We start from the raw sequence: 10,685 nt of genomic DNA, 5'->3' as shown, positions 1-10,685 counted from the left end.
ATATTATTATTTTTTTATTAAACATGACTTAAATTCTGTTTAAAATCACCGTGGGTTGAAAAAAATGTAACGTTAACTCCCACAGTGGCTGTTCATACGGTCGGCTCGTTTTTTTTTTCTCCTTCCAAATAAACTGGTGACTAAACAAATCCACGAGTTAATGAATCATGTTACATTCAGAATTTTCCTGTGTTGGTTTGGGTATTTGCTAAACTAGTTAACGTTCGTGTTAGTTGTTGTGAGATGTGTCTAAGGTAGGGCAGCTCAGTGCGTGAATGTGAGTGGCGCGGGTGAGTGACGTAGGTGCGCGCGTGCGCGCAGGTGTGTGGAAGAGAGAGAGCCGCGGAGACGAGGGAGAGTCCTACACGGCGACTGGGAGATAGCTAGGCGAGTTAAAGTGTTTAAGAGAGGAATAAAGTACAGCCTTGAAACAACGACACGGCCTGGTTCTTATACGCGGACGGTATCAACTCTGCCGAGCGGGTGTTAGCCCCGGAGGAGTAGCAGCCTCCGGCCCTGGAGAACGCGGATCTCCCCTGTGCCTTTCGACCACGGTTGGGAGGCTTAACAGGAAAGGTTTAACATAGTTTAACCTAGAAATTAGTTTGAAATTACTTGGCTGCATAGCTTTAGACATTATATTCTACCTACGGTAAAGGATGTGATGTAAGGCTAAGTTATGTTCGGGTTGTGGAAAGCAGTTTGCACGTTTGGGGAAAAAATTTACCGGGTGCCTCCCCTGCGGCTTTGTCTGACAACAGGCGGCTTGTGTGAGTGTTTTCTAGCCTCCGGTAAGGTTACCGCCACAGACTCGGGTGTTTTTAATTTGAAGTATAAAGGGAAGTAGTCCGTGTGAAATGCTGCTAACTGTTGGCAGTGCATGATGTACAGTCAGCTGGAGCAGCTGGTGTCTCCGGCCCTTTGTTTTCTCATTTGCGTGCTGGCACGTTGCTGAAATCACAAACGTTGTCTGTTGAAATGTTAACGGTGGATGCAGGTGGAGCCTCATAAGCTCACGTGATTAAACGGTTCCCTGCTCGTCATTGCTGCAGAGTTTTCCTCAGTAGATGCGGGGGTCTAAGGGTATGTTATGATGCCATGTAAAGCCCTTGAAACAAACTTTGTAAAAACGACCTAAATAAATTAAACTAGCCTTGCCTAGCTGATAATTTGTCTGCTGTTTGATGGCCTGAAGCAAACAACTCATCTTATTTTCAAATCTAACATAATTCATAAAAGTTGGTCTTGTTGACAGCTCTGTTGAAAACGGCGTTGTTGATGTTATATTTGATTTTTTGTTATAATAAGCATACTCTGTTGTGACAATGAGGAATTATTCTGCAGGAACCATGTTGATTAAGGCCAGGCTTGGAGATATCCAAAAATTTGTGCGAGTAACAGAGCCGCATCTGAAGGAGTTTTTGATTGCAGATAAGAAATTATCATTGGAATTAGGTTTTCCACCAGAAGCTTTAAGGTGCTAAGAGTAACTGTTATGGTTACTTTTTAGTACAAATGTTACCATCTCACATTGAATTATTCTGAATGCATGCTTTGCTTAAGACGTAGTTATGAGTAGTTTTATTTCACACTTATTTATTGATGTTTATTCAAAAGTAATGTTCAAGATTCATTGGATATTTGTGAGTATTAAACCAACATGAACTAGGGATGCACTCCATTATCCGTTTAACCATTAACCGATAACAGGAACTTTGACCGATTTTAATACTATCGGTTAATTTTTTTTATGATGTCATATCATGGGGGGTTGTCAACACGTGCCTTCAGTCATATTTGCCAGCAAAAGGTTACACAGGACGACTGACAGTAGCCTATGTGCCGTGCAGTCTCTGTGAAGGAAGCTCAGACAGCAAATGTTAACCTCCAGCTCCACAGAGGAGCCTCAATCTGCTGTTCCCCTCTTCAGTCTAGTGTTTGGCTGCACTTTGTTTAGAAACAGTTAAAAATTGGATGATCTAACCCTACTTGTGTAAAAAAAAACGTGATTGCCCTGCAAGCGTTGTAATCTTGTCAGTTATTTACCAGCGATACCAGCAAACCAAAACAGCCACAACGCTTACAAACTTGTGAATGCACAGGTAATGGCACCAGAAGCTGGAAATTCACGAGTTGATGGAACTTTATCACTTCGGGATCCTGGCTCTGTCGCTGCCTCGGCTCCATCTAAACAGAAAAAAAATAAGAGGAGCAACCAGAGGCCAACGGAGGAAACTCCAGAGAGGAAAAAACAACGCTTAGAGAAAAACAAAGAGGCTGCCCGTATGTATCGAGGAAAGCAGAAAGAACACATCCAAACTTTGAAAGATCGTATTGCCAAGCTGAGGGAGGAGAACAATGGTATTAGGGAGGAGATTAAAGCCCTGAAGCAACAGGCACCTCCATGGCAGCGCTGACCCTGCCATACGCACACAAAATCATAAGAAATGGGAAACTCCGACCCCAACAGGAGAAAGATGAAAGTAAAGACGACTCTGTGAAATTGATACATTTGTGTGAAATAATTGAACATTGCACATTTCAAAACATCTAACCCTACTTGTGTAAAAAAAAAACGTGATTGCCCTGCAAGCGTTGTAATCTTGTCAGTTAACAGTTAATACTTGGTTAACGAGCATATGCTTTATTGGTCAGAAATGTGCATCTCTAACATTAACTCATAAGTCATTTGTCTTTTACTCTAGCATTTGCTAAGTTTGGTGTGCCAGCTGTGACAGAAGGTGTAAAGGTTGTTGACAGTACGGGGACTGAGTTGGACGATGATGTATTTGAGGATGTTGTTAAGGATCCTTCAGTGGGAGTGCTAACCATCAAATATGACACTGGTTTGTCTCAGTTATAGTTGTAATTTATAGTGCAGTATTTAATGGACATGCTAATTCCTGGTGCTTAATGTTTTTCCTTTCATCTGCTTCTCCGATCGTCATCAGAAGAGTCTGTCTCCATGGCACCATCTCGTGAGCAGTCAGACCTACAATCCCGTGATTCGTCTGATTCTCAAGATACAATCATCCTTTCAGAGAGTCCTTCCGCTAAACAGCAGAAGCTGGATACAGAAGCCAAGAATGTAAGAATTAACACACAAACACCAGAGCACAACGGGAATTATTTTTAAGGCCACCAAGGCTGTAAAAAAAATAATATAGCGTCATTTTAAAGGAACTACCAGGAGTTTTGGAAAGTGAAGTGTTTTCACACCACGTTTCCCATGAGCCTCCACGCGCACAGTCAGTGAAATTCTTGAATCGGCGCAAGACGGGTGAAAGCATTTGCATCAAGAACAAAAGTCAGAGGTTTGAAGACTATCAGATACCATTGTAGTTCTGACCATAAACAATGCCAACTAGCGATCCGGTGGTGTGAATCCCATGATCCGTCGTGCAGCATCTGGGAAACCGAAACTAGGGAATGCTGGGCAGGTCAACCACTAAATAAAAACAAAAATAACTATAAAGAGAAACCGATATATTTATCGAAAACTGATCCATTAACAAGTGTTGGTAACGTAGATTCTTCTACATTGAGACTTTTTTATAACCAAATACAAATACCTCAGGGTCTCTTTTAAAGACCATTTGTTTACTTATTATTGTGTGTTCTCAACATGCTAAATTGTTTTGGTTTTTTTTGTCTGAAGTTGGTGGAATCCATTCTTACCAAGAAACCTGGTGGGGAACGCATAATGAATGAATACAATCGAAGCAAGTCCCTGATGGATGAAACCAGGAGGAAAATGGTGAACATACTGGCAGCTGACATGACAGAAAAGAACAGGTAATTTTACTTTTTAGTTTACTCACTGTAGCTTTTACATTAAATTCAAAACTTTAAATCCAGTGCAAATAAGAAATCTTTACCATTTTATATTTCGCAGTACATCACCACCCAGACAGGTGAAAGAAAAGTATGCCAGAGGAATTGTGAGCTTATTCCCCTACCTCAGTGATCCGTTCTCCAGGACTGGTTATGTAAGTCACACACTATAATGGCTGTAAAAATAATAAATGCAACACCAAAACCCTTTGATTTCTACTAGAGGATATTTTTAAAAGTTGATAAATCACTTGAGTGCACCTTAACTTAAAAAAAAACCACTCGTGAATGGATTGTCTGTTTTTGTTATTCTTTTACCCTCCAAGGACCATTATTATGATGGCGAGAGTGGCACTGGGTACTTGGCCTGGAGGATTAAAACTATACAGAGATCCACTGCTAGAGACAGACGATCATCGTATGGAGGTAACACAATAATAATACTAGAAAATCTGGACTGATTTTTTTTTTTGCTTGTATGTTTTTATATGGTTCTCAAAATATGCTATTTTTCTATATTTTGCAGCGTCATCTGAAGGAACATCTCGTGAAGTTAACAAGAATTGTCCTATGAGACACTTGAAACTATAAACTGGGAGGACCCTGCTCAATGACCAAGCACCATCAATGGTGCTTCCCAACCTGGGAATGCACTGACAGTTGCACGAGAGGAAGTATTTCAAGAATGGTCAATGCTTGATTTGCTCCTACTTCCTGACCAACCTGAAGCTTTGGCATCATTAGCTGGACCAAGCAACATCAATGGTGCTTACCAACCTGGGAATTTACAGCCAGTTGCACAAGAGGAAGCATTTCAAAAATGGTCACTGCTTGATTTGCACCAATGTCCTGACCTACCTAACCTAACCCAACCCCATGCTGAACAACATGTTCATGTTCATCCAGACCACTGTGTACGGCATAGATGTTGGCAAAGTGAAGGAGAGTCCCCGTGTGGCAGAAGTTCGGGCTAGGTTGCTTCATTAGTACTTGAACAAATCTGTTTGACATGAAGTGTTTTGTTTGTCAGACTCAGTTAACTTCTGCAAATACACTTGTTCAGCATTTACGTGTAGTTCATGGTTACTTAGATGGAAAAAATCTTCGCCTTAAATGTGCTCAGTCTGGATGTGGCCGTGTGCTTGGAACCTTTTCTGGGTTTAGGAAACAATTAATCACCAAACACACTGACAATATCGACCAACAAGTTAATAATGATGTCAATATAAGCAGAGCAGATCTTGGTGATGCAGGAGAGCTGGTGGCAGCTAATGTAGAGGAGACAGCCACAGCATCTACTCCACTGACAGTCATGTAGCAGCACGTTAGATATGTGCACTACTGCTATTGCACAACTCAAAGCAGCTGGATTAAGTCAGTCTAATGTTAAGAGCTTTGTCTCATCCATGGAAGAAGTGATTTTTGAGATTCACAATCAGGCTAAGGATGTAGCTCTACAGTGCTTCTCTCCACAGGATACCGAAAAGAGTCCTTCCAAACTTTGGAAAATCCATTCACACCTTTAAATTCAGAAGCAAAACTAAACAAACACATGAGACAGAAATGGGGACTTGTTGAGCCTGTTCAAAAAGTGCTCGGCACAAGATTCGACAGCAGAAGAAACAAAACTACTGGGACATATGACCAAGTCTTTGTAACCGATATGTTTTCATATGTTCCAATTTTGGAAACACTGAAGAGTATTTTACAAAAAAAAAGAATATGCAGACATGATCAAGCCCAGGTATAGTCCCAAGGACGGTGTACATGCAGACTTGAGAGATGCCACCTATTTTAAAGAAAGTCCCCTATTTTCAATTGAAAAAGATGCCTTGCAGATTCAGCTGTTTTATGACGACTTTGAAACTGCAAATGTCTTGGGACCCAAAAGGGGTTTACATAAATTAGGCGCTATTTATTTTACTTTAAGTAATTTTCCCCCAATCTTTAATTCATCTTTGATTAATATTCATTTGTGTGCGCTATTCCATGCACAAGACATAAAGCGATATAGTTTTAATTTGATACTTGAACCACTTATTAATGATCTTAAAGTGCATGAGACAGAGGGACTTCAAATTCCAACTTTTGAACATACGATTCATGGTACTGTAGTTCAAGTCACTGGCGACAATCTTGGCTTGCACGGTCTATTTGGCTTTGTAGAGTCATTTGGGGCACGATATTGCTGTCGTTTCTGTCTCCTTGAGAAACACTGTTTTCAAACTATATTCTGTGAAGATGAGCCAGAAGTTGTTTTAAGAACAGTCGATGCGTATGCACAGCACTGTCAGACTGTACAAACAGATCCTCGGCTGCCTCATGTATATGGTGTGAAACGCAGTTGTCTGTTGAATTCACTGGAGTATTTCAAAACAGCCAACAACTTCTCAGTGGATATAATACACGATATTTTAGAGGGGGTTGGTCAGTTTGAGGTGAAACTAATTCTGAAGTACATTCAAGGCAACTTTCTAAGTGCTGAACAAGTGGTTGGTAGAATACATGCTTATGACTATGGTTTCAATCAGCAGCAAAACCGTCCACCTCTGCCATCAGACAAGTTAATGGATGGAAGTAATGATTTGGGGCTGAATGCCATACAGTCTTGGTGCTTGTTACGTAATATGCCTTTACTATTTGGTGATGTAATCGAGACCGATGATAAACACTGGCATCTCCTACTTTTGCTTCTACATATTGTTAACATTGTATTTTCACCAGTCCTGTCAGAAGGCATGACCATATACCTCAAACATTTAATCATTGATCATCATCGGCTTTTCAAGCAATTATTTCCTGAAATAAATCTCTTGCCCAAACATCACTTTATGATACATTATCCTCGAAGCATAAGGTACATTGGTCCGATTTTGCATACATGGTGCATGCGTTACGAGGCCAAACATAATTTCTTCAAGCAACAATTAAAAAGCTTTAAAAACATCACAACAACATTGGCCAAAAAGCATCAAAATTATATGGCAATGTATCATGAATCTTTTAGCAAGGAAAGATTAAATGTAGGTCCAGGAAAAATGATGACACTTTATGAGTTAAACCAGGGTGCAGCAATTGCTGAAAAACTTGGAACTGTTTTGTCAACCAGTGTGTTTTCTGCCAAATGGATAAAATATCACGGTACAGAGTACCGTTGTGACTTCATTATATGTACTGAGGTAGCATGCGAGATGCCTGTGTTTTGTAAGATCAACACAATTGCTGTAAAGGCTGACTTTGTTTTGCTCTGTGGAAAATTGATAGAAACTGTGTTTTGATGATCATTACCATGCCTTTAAGGTCAAACTACATCCAGACAAGGTTCTAAAAGTGTTGCACATAAATTATCTTTTTTACTCCAAACCATTTGATGTTCAAATGAAGTATGGTACGACAGATACCGCCTTATATATTGTTCCATATTGCCATTTTATGCAGACTTAAGGTCAGTGTTCTCAAGTGGTGGCATCGTTAGGCTGACCAAAAGTTAAGTGTTTTTATGTGATGTTTTTATGCAGACTTGAGATCAGTTGCTTGGCACGGCAGGCACAATTAACTCATGGATGTTGTATTTACAGTTCAATTGGAGCCCTGTACACTGTTACATGACCTTACTGTAACTGTTTGTGTGGCATATGTTTTTCTGAAAGTGAATGTTGTTGTATTGGTGCCTGGCATGGCAGGCACACCCATTGCACAACTATTCACTTTTTATTTTTTTTCTAAAGTGCAGAATGTCAACAGTTAAGTGCTCTTGTACAACTAAAAGTTGATTTACAAATGTTAAATACACTTTGAAAAGGTGCTTTTGTGAAATAAAAAGTGAGAAGTTAAATGCATTTTTGTGATAACTTCTTTTATTCAATGGTAGATTTTCAATTATTGATTGAGCCAATTTGACACTACACAAGTGTAAAAATAGCACTACTTATTTATCTGTGTAGTGTTAAGAATTGACTGAGTTGTTTTTTCACTGCAACAGAGTAAATCATTAACACATAAGTGTGTTAAATTATCACTTTTCTGAGTTACATTAGCCTCCAGTGTTAACCTTCAATAACTCAATGCAGTGTTAAAAAGCACTAGAATCAGAGTTAAATTGTCACCACAGTAGAGTAACTTTTCTACACTGCTGGGAGTCATATTTACTCTCTCCAGAGTTATTCAACCTGTAGTGTTACGTTTCATTAACACTGTGCAGTGTTAGCCAGTGTTAATTTTTTACTCAATTTTGAGTTAATTTTACTCTAAAATTTTAACACTATGGAAAGAGTTAAATTAACACCAATTCTGATAAGGACCAAATACACTCGGACACAGTGTTAAATTTTACTCTAAGTGTTGATTTAACACTGCAAAATTTACTGTGCAGGGTCAGCGCTGCCATGGAGGTGCCTGTTGCTTCAGGGCTTTAATCTCCTCCCTAATACTATTGTTCTCCTCCGTCAGCTTGGCAATACGATCTTTCAATGTTTGGATGTGTTCTTTCTTCTTTCCTCGATACATACGGGCAGCCTCTTTGTTTTTCTCTAAGCGTTGTTTTTTCCTCTCTGGAGTTTCCTCCATTGGCCTCTGGTTGCTCCTCTTATTTTTTTTCCGTTTAGATGGAGCCGAGGCAGCGACAGAGCCAGGATCCCGAAGTGATAAAGTTCCATCAACTCGTGAATTTCCAGCTTCTGGTGCCATTACCTGTGCATTCACAAGTTTGTAAGCATTGTGGATGTTTTGGTTTGCTGGTAAATAGATGGTACTGGGTCCAGCTTCTGATGCCAACACGTTAGGTTGGTCAGGACGTAGGAGCAAATCAAGCATTGACCATTCTTGAAATGCTTCCTCTCGTGCAACTGTCAGTGCATTCCCAGGTTGGTAAGCACCATTGATGGTGCTTGGTCCTTGAGCAGGGTCCTCCCAGTTTAAAGTTTCACGTGTCTCATAGGACAATTCTTGTTGATGCTGATCTTCAGAATGACCTTGTGAAGCGTGTTCAGCAATAGTATATTTCTGTTTTCCCTTCTCCATCCCCACATCTGTGTTGTGATGAGCTCCTTCAGACTGCATGTTGGGTATTTCTTCTTCTTCTTCAGTGTATTTTTACCAATGTTGGGTATTTGTCTGATAACAAGCTTCTGTGGACTGCTGTTCTATTCAAATGAAAGTCAGATATGCTGGTTCCACTTCAGACTGCTGGGTTCTTTCATGCGCTCGGCAACCAAAGGTTCTATTTAGCAGCCAATCAGATTCAAGTTCAGTTTCTGTGCTCAGCAGCCAATCAGGAGCAGGCATTTTTTCAGGAAATTTAGTTTTCTAATTAGTGAGGATGCAAGAAATTTGAAATTTATTTGAGGAAAACCCCTTGAGATTTAGCATCTCGTTTTCGAGGGGGACCCAAAAAACAAAACAATTCACATACAGCACAATACGAAAGTAAAACAACTAATAAGGACAAATAACACAATATTGCTCACAACCCCACATCTCAGGATAAACAAATACATAGATATACAACTACATTTACATTATATAGATCCACATTCATAATATATCCAAATAGAGCATACATATACATACACAGCAATACACATACATATACATACACAGCAATACACATACATAAGCATAGCTATACACACAAAGGCACATATAGCTTATGAACATAGCTATACATTACACATCAATCTCCTTCTTTCTATTGACTGTGTTGACAGTCTGTTTTTAAGTACCTATATAGAGCTGTTCTAAAGGAGCCTAAGGTGGTCAGTGACCTGAGTGATGGGGGCAGATGGTTCCAGTCTGAGGTAGCTTTAAAACAGAAGGATCTCCGACCAACCTCTTTACGGACGGGTGGAACAATAGAAGTTAAATGTGTGTGTGTGTGGAGCAAATATCTCCCCGACGCGGTGCCAGTTCGACCTGAAACTCGGTCGACGGGTTCCAAATACCCAGATTGCGTGCATCTGTTATTTTGGAGTCATTTGGTCATTTCAAAATGTTTATTTTAATTTCATTTCACTTCTGGGCGGCCCCGAAATGAAACCTATTCAACTTTTGACCTCAGAGTGTGAGGGGGCGCTAGACGAACCTCACCTGGAAGTTGTATAACGGACCACCATTTAGTCCGGTTACAGTCTGTGTCACGACACACGTCCGTAGCGTGGTAGTGAGCTCCCCTGAACTTCTCTTTTGAGGAAACATACTTTTTACTGTTCCTTATTTGGTGATAATGTTTCAAAACGTTTATTTTCATGTTAGTTTGACCTTTTGCTATTTAGACCTGACAGAGCTCACCCGGAAGTTATTGACGGCAATGGCTGCTGTGTGGAAAGCTGCACATTTTTTCGCGGTGCGTGTGTGTGAGAACATTAGACATTAGAGTCTCAGGTAGAGTCACACACACACACATCGATCAGGTGGGCTTCACTATCGATCACCGTCTACGTGACATGCGTGCAGGTATGTGTGTGTTGAGTGAATAACGGACCACCATTTAATCCGGTTACAGTCTGTGTCACGACACCCGTCCATAGGGTGGTATTGACTGTAGTGTTATGCTCTGAGTCAGATCTAAGTGTTTACATGTTACATAGTGAAGGTCACCTGATTGCTGCAGCTTCTCTGACGACACACCTGCCACTACATCTAACTACTGACAATAGAGAAGTTTAGTGAAAGTTAGGCAGGTACACGTGGATGGACTGGTGCGCATGAATTTAGAATGGAACCCCCCCCCCCAACACACACCAAACAACAAAAATATGAAAATGACTCAAAATACACAAAACTAAATATTTAAACAAAAAATACACAAAACACAACAGAAATGCAAAAAACGACACTAAAAAAAGATACAAAAT

At 40.2% G+C, this 10,685-nt stretch overlaps 1 protein-coding gene across 1 annotated transcript; it reads left to right on the top strand.

Annotated features, from left to right (window-relative positions):
* The first annotated feature begins 393 nt into the window (after nt 1-393).
* On the top strand, nt 394-7,669 carry LOC114455736 (uncharacterized). The gene is made up of 7 exons (XM_028437132.1): nt 394-2,483; nt 2,706-2,846; nt 2,952-3,088; nt 3,659-3,795; nt 3,896-3,989; nt 4,161-4,260; nt 4,361-7,669. The coding sequence occupies exons 1-7, from the start codon at nt 2,405-2,407 to the stop codon at nt 4,423-4,425; spliced, it is 753 nt and encodes a 250-aa protein (XP_028292933.1). The 5' UTR covers nt 394-2,404; the 3' UTR covers nt 4,426-7,669.
* Nucleotides 7,670-10,685: the final 3,016 nt, after the last annotated feature.

Source organism: Gouania willdenowi, chromosome 21 (genome assembly GCF_900634775.1).
Source record: "Gouania willdenowi chromosome 21, fGouWil2.1, whole genome shotgun sequence".
In the NCBI taxonomy this organism is placed as follows: Eukaryota; Metazoa; Chordata; class Actinopteri; order Blenniiformes; family Gobiesocidae; genus Gouania; species Gouania willdenowi.
Note: the sequence above shows the minus strand (reverse complement) of the source record. Positions and strands in the feature narration are given on the sequence as shown.